The sequence below is a fragment of the Coenobita brevimanus genome, chromosome 69 (assembly GCF_032717465.1).
Source record: "Coenobita brevimanus isolate Jiangsu-jjx chromosome 69, ASM3271746v2, whole genome shotgun sequence".
Lineage (NCBI taxonomy): Eukaryota > Metazoa > Arthropoda > Malacostraca > Decapoda > Coenobitidae > Coenobita > Coenobita brevimanus.
This window is the reverse complement of record NC_137022.1, coordinates 2,356,147-2,380,435: the sequence shown is the minus strand read 5'-3', so window position 1 is coordinate 2,380,435 and position 24,289 is coordinate 2,356,147. Positions and strand designations below refer to the sequence as shown.

Sequence of the window (24,289 nt, the reverse complement as noted above, 5' to 3'; positions counted from 1 at the left end):
CTCTGCCAAAGAAAAGATACCTCTGGTCCTTCCCTTTACCATCCCCCCCCCCTCCAAAAAAAAATTTAAAAATGTAACCCCACGTATATCAATACACAGATCCTGTATGAGACAGCCCTAGCATGTATTCAATATGGACAATGGGTGTTGGTGCCAAAGTGGTGACATGTAGAGGTGTATGAAATGTAGGTGAGTTACTGGGCCTTGGGAACCGGCTGTGAAGCCTATGCCTGGAGTCAGAAAGGAGGTCCAGATGATGATGATGATGATTATTATGATGAAATCCAATATAAATTATGGTACTGGTATGTATTTGTACTGTATTGGGTTGATTTGCCAGTTCCGCCCAACTGGCAGTTCCAGCTGTATGGAAAGAACTGCAGTATTTCAAAACATGTCCCTTCCTTATGATCAGAACTTCCGAGTCCTGCCAGAACTGTTGTACCTTCTCGATAAACAGCATTTCCACATGTGAGTGCAATTCTCTCACCTCAATACAGTAATACATGACACTGATACTATGACAACAACACTTATGACCTGACAGGGGTCCAAGTTGGCCTGAAACCATTGTATCTTACCAATAATCAGAATTTTCTTATCTGGGTACAAAATTCTTCCATATTAACCCCTTCTGTCCAATGGCATATTTTGTTCCTCTGTTGCTGCTACCTCAACATAATTTTAGTGATCTTGGGAAGAAATTCTATTAGTTAGTGTTAATGCAGCTATATCTAACCTGTGACATTCCAAAAGTCATCTCCTAGGTGAATGAAACTGTGTGATGATAACAAAACAGATAATGCATCATCAGAGTGAAGGGGTTCATACCTGGCACTGTGATAACAAGACACACTTCATAACAAGATCCCTTTATTCAGCAAAAATCATCTATACTTATGAAAACATATTATCATACACACAACTCACCACCCCAGCTTCCTTGCTAGTTCCAGGGCTGGAGTGTATGTAAGGGTCACTGAGGTTTGTTCACGTGTACAGCTGCCCATAGTCTGTTCACCTTAACTTGGCACTGATCTGAGTTATTTTGCAGTGTACCTTCAATAGCCCAGAAACAGGATGAGACAATGGTAAGAATGGTATGGCTCTACAGCTTCTCCACAGCACTTTTTCATAACCAGAACCATATTCTAGTGACGTCTCAGCACTCAAGATGGCAATTTTAGGCCAGGTTAAAGTGAACAGTGTAGTGACTTAGCCCATTAGATATTGGAATATTGCATATCTAATATTCACAATTACTCTTCTCTCATACATCTGTAGTTAAATTCACAAAAAGAAACTGATACTCCTACAAGGTCTATGAAAGGAAGATAGAATGAAAATAATAAAAAGTTCATCTATTTCATACCATTCTCCTTTTTAGGATTCCTTATTTCATCAAAAGAACCACTCGATATAATACTGTAAAACAGTGGTTCCCAAACTGAGGGATGTGATATGGAGGTGCAATGGGGAGGAGGGTGACGCCATGTGCAAAAAAGTACAATTTTTTGTTCATAAAACAAATCTCTGATTAAAACTGCCACATATCCTTGCACAAGCAAAATCCACCAGTCACCCTTTCCCACTCTAGATTCACCATTCTCTCCTAACGTATCTTGTACATGTCACAGATACCACACTGACTCACCGTTTGTTTCCAACAACAGTACCACCCACCATGTTCCCTCACCCTCTGGTATTTTAACATATGGTTCATGCCATATGCTGTAGTCTTGCCTTCTCCTCATATTTTTTTTTTTTTTTATATTTATCTATTTATCTATTATTCATTTTCTTATTGTGCTTGTAGTCAACCAATGATGTCACTACCTGGTCATGGAATCACTGGAAAGTTTATGGTTTCTTATTTAAACTACTTTGTACATGCAAGAATAAGTCAGTTACTAATCAAATAAACCTCAACCAGACTAAATCATATATTGCAAAATTTAAAATGTTATCAAAACAAAAAAATATGGGGGAAGGAGCATGAGATTTTCATGGTAACAAAAAGTAAGCATCATGCTGAATAGTTTGGGAACCACTGCTATAATATATATCAGTATATTGGCTGAGTTATATAAAACACTACCACCACTGCAGCATGTCCCTATGTCACTAAACAAGACATATGAGACACTGCAACACAAGGTGAACATGATGGAAACAAAAAACATATCATCTGATTACATGTCCTCATTTTACTCACACAAAGTACTTGCTAAACTTACCCATGATAATACATACGGGAGTCATAAGCCTTACACTGTCTGGTAACATTTAAAGACGAGTACAAAACCTGGTATGGCAGTAGGTGCATATAATTAGTGGCCAAGCATTTGAATCTGCAGCAAAGTTTTGGTCCTGATGAATAAATGACACATGACACTTGACATCCATACTGTGTAGTCCCGCACACTACACTAAGGGGTGTTTTCTCATAGGATTGCAAGGCTTACTATCACCTCTTCCTTACCAGTTTATTTCTGCAGGTGGCATGTTAACCCCTTCAGTCTCATGATGTATTTTCTATTGTTTTCTGCTTACTACCAGATGATGATCTTCAATTTTGGAAAGGCCATTCATTCTGGTAGGGTTAGATGAGGCCATCAATACTATCACCAACAAAGGCTCTCCTTAAGCTGAATAAAATCATCTGGTAATAGCAAGAATAATGTAAAAAATATATCATCAGACCAAAAAGGTTAACCCTCTCTAAAGTTATTTAAATAATCTTTGTGAATATTACATAGTTATAAATTTCATACAAAATAATAAACTGCAATATTCAAAGTAAATCATTAACTAAGAGATAATAGTAAACTTCCTAACCCCAGGAGACTATGGCCTAACATGTAAATCTGTTAAACACAGAGTACCATTTAGCATAGTACCAGTCACACTACATGTCAATCTGCCACATCAGTCACTGAATGTACACATGTACACATTCATTAGACTGGTCTAGCCCCAGAGATTAAGCTGCTGAAGTCTACTAGTTACATACAGTTGCCCAAAAAACTTCTGCAAAGTACCATCTTCATAAAGGGGCAGAAAAGTACAGCCAAACAACACACCAACTAACCGGCGAAAGTGTCCATCAAGGTACTGTACTATCACATGCAAAAGTTCAGATATAATCTCCTCCCAGCACTGTGTCCGCCCTTCCTTATTTCTCAATACTCTTCAAACATCAGACGGAATTCCTCCTTCTCATACCCTTTTGTTGTGAGCTTCATTATGGTAATCCAGAAAATAATTCACGCAACACCACCCATCACCACAGCCTGCAGGGAAGTGTGTACAAACTTTTGAATGCAACAGTACCAGTGATCCTTTGGGTCCTGTTCCAGGTGGCATATAAGGCTTCACAGTATATTTTCCTTAGTGATTTATTCTGTGCATTACATCTTACAATATGTTATTTACAATATGTTATCTACATTGTTTTTATAGAAGCATACCTTGTATCATTAACACAAGAGGATACTGAGGTGTAATGTGAAAAATAAGAGGTGCACACAATCTTCAGATACATTTATACCCCCTTAAGAAACTTTGCAATACTTATTTGGCCAACTGCTGCAAAAACATATGATGTGAAGTGGGCAGCAGCTGAGCTAAATGGGGCAGCCAGCGATGGATGAAAGCTTGAGCAGTGGTAAGGCACACTAGGAAGTGTTCTGCGACCATCATGTGGCCCTGACTAGCGGACTATCTTGAATATCAGCTATTATGGTTATATATTTGGTCTGGAATGGGACCCTACTGAATCCTCAGTCTATGTTGTAATTGCAATAATCGGGGCCGGATTACCAGGTATAGGCAAAATGGGCAACTGCCTACCAGGCCACAGCCTGTCACAGGCCATCCAGACTTCCAGAGCAGAATAAATATACGTTTTGGGCATCCAAATAAGGGCCATCACCCATCAGGCCATCAAAAAAGGCCATTACAGGTCATGCCAAAGTTTCACTGGAAATAATGGTAAAAAGAGATCTGTATGTTGCAGGCCAACCGTCTGCATTGCCTACCAGGCCACAGAAGAGTTAATCCAGCCCTGGCAATAATGATGAGCCTGGGCACCTGACTGCTGTAAGTGCAAGACTTAGTAATTCACTTTACAAGAAACACTCATTAAGAGTATGAACAAAAAAGCACCAAATACAGTATTGTAACTGTACTAACTTTCTTTAATGCTTACTTAAACATTAAACAATCCTACAACTATATTCAGCATAAAAATAACATAAACCGACAATAAAACTCATACTAACAAGAACACTGAACTCATGTAATATTACCGTACTCCAGTACTGCTTAGCGAAAGTTCATCACAAATATATGACAGAAGAAGTAGCAGTGTTTGATGCTGATTATCTGCTAGAAATGAGATATAATTATACTAGATTACCCCTGGAAATGAGCAGCATTTCTTTTAAGCTTGGCTGGGAAGGCTTTTATCTATTTGTACACAGCTATATTATGCAGCACCACTAAACCTAAAAAGGAGTCAATTATGGCTTCATCAAATTTAAATCAATATTAAAAACAATATACATGTAACACACTTCACCAAAACAAAATGAGACTGATTTGTTCTATAACACGGAAAACTAAAAATGTAACATGTATTATTCTCGGCTAACTGCATAAAAATGTGCATACAGCCAGTCCTCATGACAGGTGTGGGTTGTGTGCCAAGGTACCACATATTCTTCCATACAACAGGGTACTTGCAATGCTTTTAGATATGGTTGAGATAAATTACTGGAATATACTGGCAGAGTCTTTATGTATACAAATGACTATGAGTGGCTATTTTCATCATAATACCTACTTTCATTATGGCCAATGGGATGTTCTGAGCAATGACATCACTTCTTAAGCCAGATGGCCTGGCCACCTTCCCTGCACACTTATGAGGACACTAGGAAGCAACATCACCTTCCTAAATATTTTCATATTTTCTCGCTACTGTACCTTCAATAAAATGTTTGTATTGGGCTCTGCAGTCAGTTGAACTCAAAGAAATGGGATTTTTGGCTGTGTGTCATATTGTGGGATGTTGTTCCAAAGCCTGCATGCACTCCACTGGTTATGTACAGCACAGTGGGGCAAAGCGGCATGTCAGTTTTAAAGATAACAATCCAACCTTAAGAGGCAATTTCTCTGTAATCAACTGTAGGATTAACAGCACATAGAATCTCCAAAGAAAAATGACTTACTGTACATACCATCAATTCAAGTAGCTTCACTGATAAAAGAACAAGTTCTCATCTTCTAATTATAAGTTTACTGCAGTTAATGCTAGCTCCTCTTCAGCCTGTTAAACCCCTTCAGTCTGATGATGTATTTTGTATTTATTCTTGTTGCCACCATGTGATTACTGTATGCTTAATTTGGGGGAAACTTCTAACAACACAAGGGGCTTGAAACCATCTACATTAAACCCTTTCACTACAAAAAAATTTCCTATAAGCTAAATAAAATTGTAGGGTAGCAACATGAGTAAAATGAAAACTATGTCACAAAAGTATATCATTAGACTGAAGGGATAAATGCCCCAAGAGACTGACTGTCCACGCAAAAGCTGTTACATTTTCATCTCCATCCACACAGATCCATTTCACCATGCTTGTAGCCTCCCCTTATGATGCAGCTGCTAGTCTGTATATGTCTGACATGGGTAGGAACTAGGCGGCTCTACTGTAGGCTACACTACTCGTTCAAGCCGTGTTTTACAGCCACTGAAAGGTAACTGATCCATAGGGCCAAGGAACATCACTTTCTGTCACCTCTTATATAAAAGTGGTGAACATCATTCCAGTACACAAAACAACTGTCAGTAGAAATAGTAGCAATAATTATGAAAGAAGCTCATTTTTTGATCGGATATAAGTACTGACTCCCATGGTAAGTTGGTCTCTTTTTTTTTTTCTTCTTCTTTATTGTTGCTACTCCCATATACAACACCACTGTAGTAAAGTGGCTACAACAGCAACAGTCAAATCTAATATACTGTATATCCTTCACAGTCAGAGACAAAAGTTCACCAACTCTTTCACTGTTTCTACTTCACACTTTGGGCATGGCATTTTCATCCCTGATGCATCATACATATAAAAGAGCATCAATTAAGGGGAGAAAAACATACCAAGCCTCTCTCAGCTTAAAACTTTTAGCCAGCAGAGAAAAATGGGAAGGAGAAGAGGTGAATTATCAGGTAAACATTTGACCCCAGTTATACACAAAGCTGATAGTATCAGCAGCATGTGTCCATGGCAGTAACAAATAAATATTAAAACAACAACCCACCATAGCAGCAGCAACTACTTATATAGGGGGGAGGGATTTTCGCTCCTGGTCGGTGAGTTCCGGGTGCCAGACATCAACAATGAGAACCAACCTGCTAGATGGCCCCTCATGCCACACCTCATGTTCCCAGCTGTCATCAAACACAAACACCTTCCCTTCCTCCCACGTGGTTGTTTTATTTGCTACTCTCATACGCAGGCCTGGTGGGATAACCAGACCCAAGTGTGCACGCAGACGACAGTTGGTTGGTCCAGTGTGAGGGTGTACGTGGGTGCCTGGCTCCATCACGCTGAACTTCACCTGTTGGGCAAGAAAACAGCTAATACAGTGCAGTATTCCCTCCTTTTCTGCAGGGGTTGCATCACAGAGATTCTCATGAACACAGAATTTCAGGATGTACTGGTCATGCCCCCCAGTGGCCCAAAGGGACCCTGCAGCAGCAATAAACCAATAGGGTTGCCTAATAATACTCTGCGTTGCCCTAAAACATAATCAGACATCAGCATGTATACTGTACAGTAGATTATTTTAAACTCAAGCTAATAATATTTCAGGATAAATACAAGTATTTTTCTTGGCTGTTTTCTCATGATCTGTATGCCCACTTCTGTTCTTAAATGCCAGAGAAGCTGTATTTGTGTTTATCATTCACCAAAAAATTGTTAGCGAAAAAATTTTGCATTCAATTATTTACTCAAATGATCTATCTATCTATCTATCTATATCCCGACGCCCTAATCCCACAAAGGGTGGCCGCAGACAAAACGCCTCCAAGTCACTCTGTCACCCACCATTTGACTACCCTCCCCCCAACTCACCCCCCCCTCCCTCATATACCTCTCAACTCCATCCCTCCACCTCATCCTCGGTCTACCCCTCCCTCTCCCTCCCTCCACCTCAGCTACATACACCCTCTTAGTCAGTCTTTCATTCTCCATTCTCTCCACATGTCCAAACCACCTCAGTGTATTTCTCCTAATCTTCTCAACCACATCCACATCCACCCCACAACGTTTCTTCACTTCTTCATTCGTCAACCTGTCCCTCCACGTCACTCCACATGCTCCTCTCAAGTAACTCATTTCCACTGCTCTCACTCTTGACTTGTTCCCCTCTTGCAAGGTCCACACCTCGCTTCCATACGTCAGGGTAGGGATCACAATACCATCATGCAGTGACTTCTTAACTTCCATACTCACCTCCCTATTTCTCATCACTGCTTTCAGTGTACCAACAACCTTCCTTCCCTGCTGTACCCTTTCACGTACTTCATCCCCCAAAGTTCCATCCTTACTCATCACACTACCCAAGTACTTGAATGCACTCACATTCTCCATATCCTCACCATCCAACCTCACTGCACACTCTGTGACTTCATTCCTCTCAAACACCATAACTTTACTTTTGTTTACATTAACTTTCAGCTTCCTCCTCCTACACACTGTCCCAAATTCATTCACCAAACCTTGCAACTCAAATGATGATACACGAATTTAACTACATATCTTTCACTGCCATCTTGCTTGCATTAGCAGGTAATCAGCTATTATTTACAAACCACTGATGCATTTGGTGTGGTGCAAACACTCCATGCTCCTTGTGTGCATATCTAACCCAAAGAATGCTTAGTTTACTATTTATAAGTTATATTGACGATATTGCACACTTACCTAAGTCTGCATTATTGTAACCTTGTAGGAATATCAAAATTTTAAATAGTGATGCAATATGTTTGGATGTCCACGTATTTGTGTGTGCATGCACGTGTGCGAAACAAGTGGAAAATGGTGTCGGAGATTAATATTTACAGTGGATACATTGTTACTCTGGTGCAGCCTAAATGGAACAAACAAGGGGAGCTGGAGTGCAGGCCACATGAGAATGCACAGGATGGGATGTATGGGTGGGAACAATGCATCACGTGGAAACTTTCCAGCACTTCTCAGATATTTGAAGAATGACCACCTGCTCTCCACGAATTACAGAACCTGGCAAGTGTAGACCCTGTGAACAGGGAGGAATTACTGTATTTAGTCTGTTACCCTCATCTCCACTCATATGGCAGTCTTGTTTGTTACTCTCATTCTCAGGCCAGAGGGATAACCAGACTTGACATATTGGGTGAAAAATTGGCTGTCACCAAATATACACATCCTCATCTTCATTCATATGGGTGCCTTATCTGCTACTCTAATTTTCAAGTGAGCGAGGATACCCACACCCAAGTGGGTGCAGACAAATAAGTTGAAACCACATGTATGTATACATGCAAGACTGGTTCCATTACACTAAATTTCACAGTCTAAGTAAGACCATACTTTCAGGCTGCTGTGGAACTGGCTGCTGACAGATGCCCAGCTGTAAGCACCATTCCATTCCATCATCATGACATTACACTTTCATTGTCCCATCACGAGTATAGAGGCCTAGAGCTACATTTCAGGCAATAATGATCAATCACTAACCCATGAATCACTCCTTGGTCTGGCACCCATGAGGACCCTCCACCTGATGGCACTGTGCACCCTGGGTGGTGCAGCAATGAAGTCCACTTGGAAGCCAACCTAATACTTCCCTGTGGTAAGGACCCTGGTCCAAGCCAGGTGAGGCACTGGCTCTCACAAAGAGGCACCAGATCCCTATACAGTGTATGTGCTGTACAATACATACGAACCAACACCTGTCGCATACCTGTGGTTGGAAGGCTTGTTCTGCTAAACACACCAAACTTAAGCAATAAAAACAACTCACTGGTCTTAGAACCACAAGGACCACATCCAACCTCTGCATCTTCACCCACTGCACCACTAGATGTCTGTTTATTAGTCTGCTAATTCTGTCAAGGGAAAGTCTGTGTCCTTATGCCTCAAAATGAAGTGTGGAGGTAACATGGGATGGCTGTTACAGTTATACAAATCTATTTAGACAATGGAAACTTGAATACTGACTCATACGAGAGCTGGGACACACATGGGTTTTATTCTAACTACTGACTGATGATTCTGTGCAGGTGAAGGAAGCACTCAAGTAACAAATGACTGATGATGATGCTGTTGTACCTCCAGCTAATCTGAATGTGTGCCCATTGGACTGTAGGCTGAAGCTGCCCTTCTACACCTACAGTAAATCATCCTCCTTTTAGAGAACAGGGAGGGGAGTTGAAGAATTCTGTGTTTGCATAACCAATCAGCTATATACGTGCCACCACAGGAAGGTGTCAACAACAACACAAAACTGAAGCATCCCTGACTAAGTGTGATGATTGTGTGGCATGTTACCAAGCCTGTAGCCCCATTTCACTCTCATGGCTGTAACTCCCAGATCAATCGTAGCCATCCATCTTTAGACAGATATAGATAAATAGACAGATACAGACACACAGATATAGACATAGACAGACAGATATATAATCACTCCACAAATGTTGGGTGGGACACTTTTAAAATTGCTTACTGTAAGATTATTATATTTAGCTGAAAGAAGCATCCCCCTCATCTTCTTTTTTCATCAATGAACATGCTTTATAACTTACTGATGAGCACAGCCTCTGATATTTTCATTCAGTAGAGACAATAACCTGGAGGGTCAAAAGTTCAATACTACCTCCATCAGCTTTATTTCAGATGATGAATGCACTTTGAATTTTTTTCAGTGTAAGAGAAGTGTTAAGGTGTATAGCAAAGACACAGGCTTGTAAGAGAAGAGGATACCTGCAGACTGGGATGTGAAGAAATAAGAATGTCCAGATGGAAGAACTGGGTCTCAATGAGTGACAAGACAAAGAACAGTGTGCTGTGAGAGGTTATGCATGAAAAATGAAAGAGCTGGTGCATATCGGTACATTGAGATGGTTTGGGCAGGCTGAGAGGCAGGAGAGCGATGGCTGGCTAAGAAAGACGTCAGGTGTGAATGTTGTGTGAAGAGTGCCCAAAGACTCATTCAGGAGTATGTGGGGATGATGAGTAACAGAAGGGGGTTGAGTGACACTTATATAACTGGGTAGTGGAGACATCAATTTATACTGTTGCCACCACTTAAAGGCATCCTCCTCTCAAGCATCTGTCTAGGGTTAGTAAGGATTAATAATAAGTCAAAACATTACCTGTCCTCTCTTGCATCCAGCAGCAGGGGCAAAGTTTTCAATCAGGCCGCATGTGACAGGTGCCTTGACGCAGTTGGCAGTAACCTTGCGGCCACGGCGGAACAACTCGTACTGCTTCCAGTCACCTCTGTCATGCAGCTTTTCCGTCTCAGGCATGAACCCATCCTGAGGGGGGAGGTTCAGAAGGGCAATACCTTCGTCTCGGATTGCTTCCCAATTGTCCTCAAGATTCCTGTTGACAAAAACGTAACTGGGTCCAGGTGATGTCCTTTTCATATATTTGTACAGTAAGACCTCGATATAAGACTTCAGTATACCAGTATTTGCTTTTATCAGAATAGAGGAGCTACCGGACTAAATTCCTCTACTGTATATTGGAAAAGGTCAGATAAATCCAGAAGCAGTCTGGACTGCCTGACCACTTCAGCTATGTTCACCACAATAAGGTAAATAAAAGACATGTTTATCAGTGCACAGTACAGTATTATTATATACTGTATATTTTACCATGCTATGGTAGGTGGGGGCGCTCACCATCCACTCACTCAATGTAGTGCTAACCTCGGGTGTCTGCCCTTTCCTCTCCATCCTTCTTTCCTTCCATTCTCTTCTGTCTTTCTTTCCTTCATTCTTTCCTTGTCCTTCTGCCTATGGGTGACTTTACAGTCCCTCTTCTGTCTTTCTTTCCTTCATTCTTTCCTCTTCCTTCAGCCTGTGGGTGACTCTACACTGAGTGACAAGCCAAATGGTTTCCTGTACACCAGGAAAGCATTTACTATGCTGGGTGGTAACCATATAACCAGATTTTGGCACCTGGTGGTTTTAGTGGGTAATTATTGCACTCCAATCGCACTGAGCCGGTGCAGGTTTATATCCAAGGGATGGTTGGGGTTGATTGCTCATATAATACCACTCAGGGATGAGTGAGGCTGGTCACTCTCATCTTAAATGTTGGGACCAACTGCCTGGCCCCGGGCTCCTGCGCTCCTCATGGGGCGATGTAGGGTTGGATGATGGATGGATGGATGGATTATTGTAGTGAAGGTATAATACAGTACAGTACTGCAGTGGCAGTGAAAACGGTTTAAAAACCGTTGGTGCGATCCAGACTAATGTCCGATATATAGGAAAATGTCTGAGTTGGCAGGGTGAAGTCCGGATGTCGCTTTTATTGGAATTTCACTTTTTCAGAATGGTTTGGGCCCTAATTAGTCCGTTATACTGAATCATCTCCAGATAATTTCAACCCTTTCAGTCAGATGATACCTTTTTGTAATTTATTCCTGTAGTTACCAGATGACTGTACAGTATTCAGTTCTGTAGAGCACCCTAGTACTGAGTGAGTTTATAAAGGCTGGATCTAACCTCTCCTGTTCAACACTCTCCTAATCTGAATAAAATGGTCTGATAGTAGCAAGAAAAAAAATCATCATCATAGTAGTAGCAGCACTAGCAGCAGTAGCAGTCGTTGTCATCATGGCCCCAAGTTCATCTGAAACATAAGCCCAATGGACTGCATGCTCAAATTACCCTTCTCAGGCAGTCCACCATCTTCCTTTCTGGGGATAAGAGAAAAATGTGGGATATTTGCATAACTGGGCATTGGAGACACCTGTCTCCACCCCTCACTCTCAAGCTTTGTCACTGCTCACATCACCACCTCCCTAAGGACCCTATCAAAGGCCTTCTCCAAATCGAACTAAAACAAAGTGCAGCTCCTTCCTCTTTCCTATATATTTTTCCTGTTCCTGAAACTATCAGACAAAGAATATGGCATCAGTTGACCATATAATAATCAAATTTATCAAATCAGTATCTAAACCCACTCTTTATCTCCTGAGGCCTTCAACATTTTAACTTTCAACCCAGACACATTCGCTGTCTTCCCCAACTGCATCCTGCCCATTGTCCTGCTCACAGTAACAGTATCAATCTAAAGCTAATGACTAATCACTGGATCCTCTGTTCCAATCAAACTCCTCATTTACCAGCCAGATATAATGTTCTCTCCAGATGTCTTTAATGTCATCACTGTCCACCACGACCTTTCCTTCATCATGCTTCACACACTGCTCACCTATGATATCCCTGATTTTCCCTCTTTATCTGATATGCCACCTTAAATATCATATTATTCCTTTCAGCAATATTTAGGTTATCCAGTAAAAGTCTCTGAGACTTAGAGTTTGCCCTGGATACCCCCTTTCTGACTCTAGTCTTGGCAGTCAAGTAATCCTCTCTGCTTCCACCTCTTTATCATTCCTGAAAAGTCTTCTCTCCTTAACCGTGGCTTCTACATCCTTATCCCACCACTATGTTACATGGCTTGGAGGGCTCCTTGTCCATCTACACACTGAATCAGTAACTTTCAAGACATAGTTCTTATGAGCTCTGTGCTGCTCATTAACCCCTTAACCGCGGGGCGTCACTTTCGTGACGCTTGGGAGCAAGGGATCATACCGCGGGGCGTCGCTTTTGTGATTCTGTTATTTTGAATTCACCCGGGCTTCCAAGTGGGGGCTTGTATCATCTATCAGTACTGACAATGTCCAACACTAGTCAGCACTCCTAATCTCATCTGTACTCCCATCCATTGTTAACAATTTAGCCATTTCTCCCCGTTCTTGACTCCCCTCCCTACCCCCCCTCCATTACCCTACCCTCTCGCCTGCCCGGCCATGCTACGCTAAGTAAATCTTCCCTGGAATTTTTCACTGATTTCATCCATTGAAATAAGCCCTATGTCGTATTCTTATACCAAATAATATATACAAGAAAGAAATAAGGTAAGTGAGAGTGCCATACACCTGGAATTGGCTAATTATCACCTGACAACACCTCACATGCACTCGTTCGCTAATTTTCGCTGTTTTTTTCCCCTTGAAATCTGCCATATAATCTATTTTCGTAATAAATATACATGTAAGGAGGGAAGGGAGAAGCCTAAGTGATATTTACATTCACCTGGAACTACCTAATTTATAATGTATTGTCTAGATTTCCTGCCAATCATATCAGTGCTACACAAAGCTGTTTCAAGATTTAACACTGGTAGCTCTGATTATATATCTCCTAAGTAGGCCTCTAATCTTTTTTCGTAATAAATATACATGTAAGGAGGGAAGGGAGAAGCCTAAGTGATATTTACATTCACCTGGAACTACCAAATTTATAATGTATTGTCTAGATTTCCTGCCAATCATATCAGTGCTAGACTTAGCTGTTTCAAGAACCAATGTTGGTAACTCTGAATAACCCCTAAACAGGCCTCCAGGCTGGCCCTGCGTTATCAGTTTACTCTCATCTTCCGAAGTGAGGGGACGTATGTTTCTTCTTGCTGACTTCAAGGCCTTTTTTCACCCCCATGCAAATGGCTCTGTGACCTTTACCCCCTACTAAACCTCGTGTGGAAAGAGGTAAAGGGCTGACAATTGATAAAAGAGTGACTACGATCTTTCTATTGAGTAAAACAGTGCAAGTGGAATTGTAAATAATGTGTAAATAATGTGTAAACAGCAAGTGAAAGTAATGAATGTAAATATACGTGAACAATGGAAAATAGTTTTATAAGTTATTTCAAGTGACAGTGCACAACACAGTGCAAAAATAGAAATGTAAATAACGTAAATAAAATAGAGAACGTAAATAGAAATGTAAATGAGTAGTATTATAAGAATACGAGTATATACCCTAGGAGTAATGAAAGTGAAAGTTTCACTCTAGCATGTCTGAATGCTATGAGTTATGAGAGTGAAGATGAAAGTGACATTCACTCTCAATGCCAGTATACAGGACGAGAAAGTGAATGCTACGTATTTTACTGAAAGAAATTGAATCCCTACAGTGACAATAAACTAATACTACTGAAGGAAACTTATGGATAAAGACTGTAGATATATATAAGTGTTATATAGTAATAGAAATATAAAGTGTGAGGGGTTTTATGAATAATAAATGACAGAGTTACAAAAGCGAACTAGTGCCAGTGCGACGATCAGACGCGCTCGTAATTTCCATTGCTTTCACAGTGGTTTTTTTTTTGAGTATGGATCCCAAACTACTTGAAAATTGTAGAATAGTGTTTATAGTGTTTGTATCTGGCTGTGGTAATCATATTACGGGTTGTCGAGAAGTGTAAAGTGGAGACTTCGTTACCCTACTTCAGAGGTCTCCACAAGTCCTACGGTAACGGACGAAGGCTCAACAATCATTCCAGGAGAAAGCTGAAGGTATGTGCCATAAGCATATGTAATTTTATTATTCTAGGACTAATAACTGATTTTTGGCAAATATTTTTTGAGAGTCTGTCGGAGCCCAAATAACCCCGCAGCACACGCAAGTCATTGGTAAACAAGCCCGCAGTGTAGGGGTTAACACTTCTGTCAACAGCTCCCTGTTCAGCCACATCTCTACTCATCTTGCTATAGAAGGCATCTTAGTACTGTAACACAGCAGTTCATAAGCATCAATGTTTTCTTATGTTATTCTAAGTTCCTTCAAGTTAACAATTCTTTGTAGTTTTTGTAGTTATCTTCATCTTCATCATCATGCTTTTATCATCATCTTCATTTTCTTCATCATCATCATCATCATCATTATCATCTGATGGAAACTGTCAATGCACTGAGGTACTTACCTGAAGAATACCTGGTATGTGGTCTGGGAGTGTGACCAGAGGGGACGTGAAGTTAGGCGATCAACATTATACAGGGATCGCTGGTACCGATTCAAAAACAGTCCCTTCTCCACAGCTTGGTCATACACCTGTTGAGGACACATAGAACAATAGCTATTATTTCCAGTGTTATCTTTCACTACTGCCACCAGTATATATTAAACCATCATCATCATAACCCAATTTATTCATACTACATGTACTTCTTCACACCTTTCATTAATGTGGGTACTAACAAACCATGCAATCTTCTGGCAACCTCCATACTCAGTCCTTTGTTTCATGCTAGGGCCTTCATAGCAATGGCCACCTTTCTTCCTTTAAACATTTTATTCTCCACTTGCTTTTTTTTGTTACTGTAAAAGGCACTTATCTCTTCTGCCACATAAAGTCTCTCCTATCACCAACACATTACACTGACAGTTATCACCTCTCTGTCAACCATCATTTTACTCTTACATACAAGTATTTTTTACATATACCAATCACATACATTCACGAAACTCTGAATCACTTTGCAAAGATTCTGTTCTCTATGCACAAGCTGCAAAGAGTCATCTGCATAACTGACACTTTTCACTACCAACCCCTCCACCTTTTGAACAAATTTAGTTTTGACCTTGATTATAACGCCATCCATACAAATTTAATGAACTAGTATGGGAATATCACACACAACTACTTCACTTTAACAATGACCGAACCTTTCATTAGGATATCCTTCTACTCTTGTACAAGCTTCAGTGTCATTATAAGTGCTCTTTACAGCATTTAAAAGCTTTCCATCCACACCATACTGACTAGACATTCCATACATCCTCTCCATTCACTTCTCTCTCTCTCTCTCTTTTTGTCTGACTCTGGGCTTAGGCTTCACAGCCCGTTCCCAAGGCCCAGTAGTCATCCTACATCCGTTCTTCTCCACATGAATAAACACCAAATATATCTTACAGTCCTCCTCACACACCATTTACATTCTTCTCTTTAATTAATCAAACGATGAAAGTCTATGATCATCTTTCCTATCACTCTCTGAAATGGCCCTGTTCACTGCTCCATACACTGTAATACCTTCTCCATTTTCCTATCAATGGTATTGGCCTTCTAAATCTTCCCCTACAAAACTCATCAGATTTATCCCATAACATTTTTTGCACTTACTTCAGTCACCTTTACTTCTTTATAAAGGTAAACTTACAGCCTCCTTCCAATCCATTCGAGAACTCTTACATCCCAGCCTTAAAGCACATTTCAATCAAAATCTTTATTCAATCCATCCAGCCAGCCATCACCCAATCCTATATTGCCCCATGAGGAACAGAAAAGCCCAGGGTTAGGCAAGTTGGCCCTGACATATAAGATGAGAGTGACAGCCTCGCTCATCCCTGAGTGGCATTACGTGTGCAATAAACCCCAACCATCCCTTGCACATAAACTTACACGGGCTCAATCCTACTGGAGCACCTTAATTACCCACTAAACCACCAAGCACCATAATTTGGTTATATGGTTACCACCCAGCATAGTACAGTAAATGGTTTCCTAGTGTACAGGAAACTATATTGCTTGTCACTCAGTGTAGTCACCCACAAGCAGAAGGAAGGGGAAAAAATGAAAGAAAGAAAGACAGAAGAGGGAGTGTAAAGTCACCCATTGCCGGAAGGAAGTGGAAAGAATGAAGGGAAGAATGATAGAAAAGGTAGGAAGGACAAGAGGAAAGGGCAGACACCCAAAGCAGCACTACATTGAGTGAGTGGATGGTGATTCTGCTTTCTTAATATGATGCTCATCAATACCTACAGTCTTTCCATTCTTCAACCTCTTCACAGTATTTACAATTCTGCCACTGTCATATTTTTGGGCACTAAATTCCTTCTTTGTCCACCACCAAAACCAATCATGCTTACTACCACTCTGTTCTCATCAGTCTCAATCCTCAACAAATTATAGTTCCCATCTCCATCTTTCACGTTAGTTTGCTAGTGCAGGTAGTCTTACTCTTTTGTCCCTCACATTTTCACACTTCTTTCCACTCTTAGTTCACCATTACATACCAATTTTCAGGGTCTCTGCTATGGAAATACAAACGATAACAATTAACTACATCATTATATACTTGCTTACCCAATCAGTTCAAACTCAGTTTCTTAAGTGATTTACAGCTGTATTCAAAACTGAGAAGGTGTAGATTTATGCAAGCCCCACTGACACTCAAAATTATATAATGACCTCTCAGTATGTGCAGACTCCATGTGCATAGTTTCCAAGTGCATGAATGAAAAATGCAGTACCATGAACACTGAGCAGAAAAAGCATGCTGATTGACAAGGCTCATACAAAATCATAACAAAGCCTGTGTCAGCCACCCATGCAGTGACATCACAAATGCCATAATGCTCCTAGAATCCTCTGTGCGTCCTTATCCCCACTCAGGCACAAAGAGAGAACGCTGACCAGAGTTGACCTGCTATGCTGAAGCGCTCTATCTTTTCAACCATTGTACTCTTACTCTTTGTGTCTTATGGTAATAACCTGTACTGTGATCTGCCATGGTTTCACCAGGAGGTGGCAGACCTAAGTGAAGGGTCTTTCTCTGGCAGTGATACTGCATCGTCTAGACAGGCATGAACAAGTGTGTCATGCTGCTATGGGCTTTAATATTAATGAATCTACAGACCAAACTGTGTGGGAGATCTGTGAAAGTACTGTGACTTGCAGTTAAAAACTGCAGACGTAAATGAAGTATGGAAGGTGGCAGTTAGTCCTGTGTTAATTACTGGTAGGACAGAAAAGATTTTAATACAGATCTGTGCATAGCTAGACACAGTTAAATATACCAGTGGAGGCCAGTATCCTACAGTAAAGGTGAAACTGGTCTATAAAATGGTGGCCTGTGTAATTCAAACAGAAAATCCATCGGCACTGGGAGAATCTAAGGAACTACTCCAGAGGTTTGTGCACTGTCAGAAGCACAGGGGCAAGTGCACGTGAGGCAGCAGCAAACTCCTTTCCTTCTGAGCATTGGAGGGCAGTAGGAGAAGGGGTCTTTGAAAGGTGCCAGATTTTTTACATGAACAAGACTGGTTTGCCCTGGAAATGCATGGTGTCCTCTCCATTCCTGATTCAGAAGGAAAGGGGTGCTCCCAGGTTCAAGGCTAGTAAAGAATGCCAGTTCTTGGCAGTCAACACAATGGGACAGTGAGAAGTGATATATGTAATAATTCATCATTTTACCCATCCCAGTAGGAGCCAATTTTGATTGACTGAGTATCCACTGGCAAAACAATTCTAAGGTGTGGGCTACAGCAAGATTAATGACAAATTGGTCTGACAATGAGCTTGTGCTGACAGCCAAGTTTTTTTTTTTTTTTTCCCCAATCTAAAATGTTACCATTCAAAATTATTCTCCTCATGGATAGTTGTCCAAGTCATCCCCAGGCACCCAACATTAGAGGTCTTGTTCCTGCTGCTGAACATTACCTTGAGGATCCAGCCCTTTGACCAAAAGAATTTCCAGTTTTAGGGCTGGTACCAGTAGCTCACCTGCAAGTAAATGCATGGAGGGGGAGTTGGAGGGGTTAGAGAAGAAAGACTGGAGGTACAGGGAGGTGTACTTTTTGGCAGTGGATGTGCTGTGGCATTGGACACCAACTTGGTAAACAAGTGAATTTTGGAAAAAATGTTACTCATGAAAATAAGTGCACAACACTGTGAAGGCCTGAACAAAGTAACCAGAGGCAATCACACAAGGATGGAGGAAGGTTTGACTCCAATTTTATCCATTTGGCTGCTGCCAAAACTGACCGTCACATCCCAGATGAAGGTTTCACCAACATAATGAGGGAAAGGATGACTGAATTGCTACAAGACACCATGGAGATGCCAATGGAGGACTTCATCAACCAGATACAACACAGGAAAGCTGCACAGGGGACTCAAGAAGCTGTACAGCCTGAACAGCCATACCCTGCCTCCAAACCACAGATGCTGTCATACCAATCACTACCAATATTCTCTATCTGGCAGACAAGATTAAGGACGAACCACTCAGCTTGTCTGACCTGCAATGGTGTGAATATTTCCACAACCAGACAAACCATATTTTAAATACAGTCTGCAGTGAACTAAATGAATGATAAAATAAAATCAATCACTCAATCAACAAACATTCACACTATCTCATCATCACCTACCTTCTGCCCCTAACCCAGCCAGCTTCCCCCTCCTCACCTACCCAACCTGCCTCTCCTACCTGAGCTGCCTTGCCTGCCCTATCATCCTCACCAGTCACCACCACATCAGCTCCAGACCCCTCAGACAATGATGAGTGATTTCTGAGGGGCTCAAAGTTAAGGACTAGTACCTGCAGTGAGAGGTATGAGGCATGTCCCAACCACAACTCCTCTGCTTCTGAGCCCTCTTCCCTTATTCTGTAAACCAGCCATCCTCATTGTTATGGAAGGTTTCTCCACTTATGTACTGCTATATACCTCCTTGATATCACTATCTTATATCTGCAAACTCTTAAGAAGCATATTTGTACCCTACTATAGCTGTGGCCATAGAGGGTCTTTGGTAGGAAAAGTTGTGGTTGGGCCAAGTGTTAGCTAACACATTAGATTTTTATGATGGAATATACTGTACATCTCCTAGTGCACAGACTCCGAGTTTGTGGCACCCCTACGTTAACACATTAAATTTTTATTATGGGATATATTGTAGATCTCTCAGTGTGCAGATTTCAAGTTTGTGGCACCCTAAGATAACATTTTACCAGTGCATATTGCAGGGTCACTGTAACCCAGTAATAAAAATCTTATATGGATAATCTCTATGCAATTATGCAAAGTACTGTACATTACTGTATATCCAGCAACAAGAGATGCCAAACACACTTAAGCTTTGTCACTGGCAGACAACTGTCAAAACTAGGAGGCTTGCAAACAGCTTTGCATTCTCAGTTTACGAATACAGTAGTGATCTCTTGGTTAGTGCACTTAACTGGTACCGAATGTGATGCATGATAATGAAATTGTGCAATGATGAAAGTACAAAACCTAGGGGATTTATCCTAACTGGTACCTGGCATTCCCAGTGCAAGCCCAAATTTTCCCTTTTATAATACTGTAATTCTGACTCACTAAATACATAAATACTGCTATGCTTAGTATCAAAAACACAAATAGGCATGGCTAGGTTAACAGAAAGTGATGAAAGGAACACAATAAGGAGGAATCACATACCACAGAGGGATTTATGATGGGCCTGAGGAAAGCAGTTCAGAGGCTAGGGGGTGTTTTTTTTTTTTTTTTTTTTTTTTTTTCTGTGTGTGTGTCCGACTCTGGGCATATGCTTCACAGCCTGCTCTCAAGGCCCAGTAGTCCTCCTACATACCATACACCTCTCTACATGTCACCACTTCGACGCTAACACCCACCGTCCAGATTGAATACATGCTAGGGCTATCTCATACAGGACTGGTGTATTGGTATTAGCGGTGGTATTTTTACGACATGTCGGCGGGTCTTCTGGTAGATCAGTAAAGTCTGATTATATGAAATTCAAATCCTTAAACTGTTCCCTGCCCCAGTGGGGATTTGAACCTGGGTCCGGTAGAACTGTAGGCCACCTCTCTACCGATTAAGCCACCGCCTCCACCACCTGGAACTAACTCTTCAAGCAGGGCCTCAGCTTTGAATCACTTAAAACCATCAGAAACTACAGACACTGCACCATCATTGTCAACAGAAACCAGCTCAGGTGCACAATAACAATGCACTTTAGCCGAAAAATGTGCAATAATGGCAGGAGTGCAGATTTTCATCTCTCAGTGATAACAAAAACCACAATAAGCATGGCATTGCTGTAAATCCTCAATGACAGTGAGGGCTGTGTTCCACAATATCACTACTTTTTCAATGCACTTGTTACTATAAATTGGGGGAAACTGACTAATTAGCTTTACAGATAGCAATGGATCATTAACAGGTATGTAATATTTCTGTAAATTACCATAACTCCAACAATCCAAGGATACTTCTTTCACTATAGTTTTCTGACCTGATGATGATTTTATGCAGCACAGGGAAACTTTTCAACCTGGAGGAGCTATAAACAACCATCAACAACATGATGCTTTCCAAGTTAAACAAAACCATCTTGAGTAAGCAAGAATACAGTCTGAAATACATCATCAGACTAGATGGTTAATTATAAAAAAATAAATAACAAATGATAATAAAATAATATACAATAAAGGGCATGAAATCAAACAAACACTTTCAGTACATTCAATACTCTCACCTCATATGCATCATCATTCTTGCCCTGGCGCTGTAAGGCATCACCGAGGTGGTAGAAAAAGCGAGGATCCTGGGTGCCCTCTGCCTGGCTCTTGATGCCCTCACGCAGATACCACTCAGCCTCAGGTAAGTTTTCATCAACTGTCTTCAGCACAAACCCATAGTGAACCTGTTGGAGAGTAAATCATTCACATGTGATAATACAGGTACAGTCAGGGAATTAAGAGTCCTCCTAAAGTTTGGTTAATACATCCTAGAAATATCAAACCATCCTAGACACAAGTTATTTGCTCCTGTGTAGAGTACAACTTTCATGTGTGGGGAGGCTCCCCACTGTCTCACTTCCAAGTAAAGTTTTGTTCACATGTTATGCATTGCATGGAGGCAGCAATTATTGCCTCCAGTGCACATGAAAGTAACCTAGCAACAATATACTGTAATAATCTACTTGTTTTTACCTGACAGAAGTGGGCCACTCACAACTTCAATCTTAAGTTGTGGTTGTGTGAAATTTGAACAGTTCTATCTGGAAGGTAGGAATGTGTTTCCATAGTTACTGGTAAAATCAAACTCCCTTATCAGACAACATGTGGCTAAATGAAAGGGGTTACAGATCTTTTTAGGGGGGAAAAAAAAAAAAACTAATGACTGACTCCTACCTGAGCAAAGCCATTGTCGGGCCACTTTTGCAAGACGGTTTGGAAGACCACCTTAGCAGCGTTGCCTTGGTTCATCATGAGGTACGTCACGCCCATCTTATTTCGCAGATCCACGTCATCAGGAAACCTCTGCAGGAGTCGCTGCTGCACCCTTAATGCCTTGCCCAGGAACCCTGACACACCACACACATCACAGTTATAGGAAGTCATCAACTTAATCCTTTTAATTGGATGACACATTTATACACTATATTCTTCCCATTTATCATCATCATCATCATCATCATCATTATCATCATCATCATCATCATCTAATCCAGTGCTGTCCCATGAGGAGCGAGGAAGCCCAGGGCTAGGCAAGTAGGTCCTGATATTTAAGATGATAGTGACCAGCCTCACTCATCCCTGAGTGGGATTACACAAGCAAGAAACCCCAACCACCCTTTGGATATAAACCTGTACTGACTCAATCCAACTGGGGTGCCTTAATTACGCACTAAACCACCAGGTGCCACAATTTGGTTACATGGTTACCACTCAGGGTAGTAAATGGTTTCCTGGTGTACAGGAAGCCATTTAGCTTGTCACTCAGTGTAGAGTCACCCACAGACAGAACGAAAAGGAAAGACTGAAAGAAAGGAAAACAGAAGAGGATGGAAGAAAAGAAGGAAGGAAGAGAAGAAAGGGCAGGCACCCAAGAACAGCACTACACTGAGTGAGTGGATGGTGAGCACTCTCACCTACCACAATGAAGATATTCAGCATGAGTGAGGCTTTATGGATTGGAAAGGTTTTACATACAGCCCTCGTATACTTGTCCCCTAGAAGCGCACTCCCTTAACCTGAATTAAATCATCAAGTATTATTAGCACCAAGAATAATTATCCTCGTCATTAGTCCATATGGTGGGGATATAGGAATCGCCAGTCCATCAGTCTGTCTGTCTGTCCGTCTTTCCATCTGGGCCTGTATCTTGGAAACTACCACGTGGATTGGCTTCATATCAAACAGAAAGATAGAGTATCTGTTGTAGTTGATGCCCATAAATGTAAAATTGAGTCTGTCCTTTATGAGCTATGACCATATAAGGAAAAATCTGTCGTGTTTTATTTTGGAAATTTCTTGCTGGATTCTCTTCATATCTTAAAGAAAGACAGAGCATGAGTCCTAGTCTATGTCCTTATATACAAAACTGCTATACTGTAAGTAGTTTATATGCTATTTCCATATATGAAAACTAAGCCGTAAACTGATGCATCTTGGAAACTACTCACTGGATCATCTTCACTTCTGAACCCGCCCCATCCCGTCGACGTATGGGTACGTTGCAACGATTTGCATTTGCCAGTCCCGGCGACGTACCGGTACATCGTGCAATTGCAAGGTCCCTAATTTGCACAATTTTCAATTTTCGTGCGTGATTTTTCGTATGTATACATGGGACACCTTCCTCTATTCCTCTATAAGATGCCAAGCAGTGACAATGCCTTACACCGCATAACCTCCCCCCTCACGCCATTGTCTCGGCAATTCACCTGTTACCAGTGACCTGGCCAATAAAGACATTCAGGGCCAGAGTGATTCCCCAATCGATGACAATGTGGAGGACAAGGTTTACATAGCATTAGAGGAAGAAACAGTCAGAAATGATGATCAGGTAATGTGGGAAAAAAAGGTCATGAATTGTGATTAGTTAGTGAGTGAAACAATGCTTATAATGCCTATATTACTGCTTGAAAATCAATATACTCTCATACTACATATAAATTCGTACCAAGTAAATAAATAAATACCGTTTATGAGTGGATAAAATGGTTACCCTCCCATAGAACTTGTTTTCTTTGGTGCCAGCATGTTAGAAAACCCAGTCAGGTAAGGAGGAACTCCTACCTGGATTGAGTATTTTAAACCTCAGGTGAGCGATTTCTCTATGAATTTTCGATGTTTCTCACCAAAAGCCGAGGTTTTAGCCAAAAAAAAAATTTTTCGAAAATACCTCGGGACTGGGGGACGTTGGAGGTGCGGAAAACCTCGGGACGTGACGGGTTAAAGAAAGATAGCGTACGAGCCCTAGTTTATGCCCCTATAAGTACATGAAAGTGCCATAATTATTAGTACATATCTACATATTCTTTACCACATGGTAGGGATATGTCTTTGCTAAAGGCTTGTTAATAAGTTTTAAAAAGTCATCATACCGAAGTGGTAATGTCGAGGATGTACTTAG

At 41.1% G+C, this 24,289-nt stretch overlaps 1 protein-coding gene across 2 annotated transcripts in view; it reads right to left on the bottom strand.

The window, feature by feature from the left end:
• Positions 1–827: 827 nt before the first annotated feature.
• The window catches only part of LOC145406097 (aspartyl/asparaginyl beta-hydroxylase-like), a 103,879-nt gene continuing 80,417 nt past the window's right edge, over positions 828–24,289 (bottom strand). The window contains exons 9-13 of one of the 2 annotated variants that reach the window (XM_080277295.1): positions 22,063–22,235; positions 21,405–21,572; positions 15,063–15,190; positions 10,427–10,658; positions 828–6,624 (exon numbers count right to left, since the gene is read on the bottom strand). In XM_080277295.1, coding sequence (XP_080133421.1) covers positions 6,343–6,624; positions 10,427–10,658; positions 15,063–15,190; positions 21,405–21,572; positions 22,063–22,235 — 983 coding nt within the window. In that variant the 3' untranslated portion in view covers positions 828–6,342. The remainder of the gene's footprint in view (positions 6,625–10,426; positions 10,659–15,062; positions 15,191–21,404; positions 21,573–22,062; positions 22,236–24,289) is intronic. The other variant, XM_080277294.1, reaches the window with a different exon arrangement.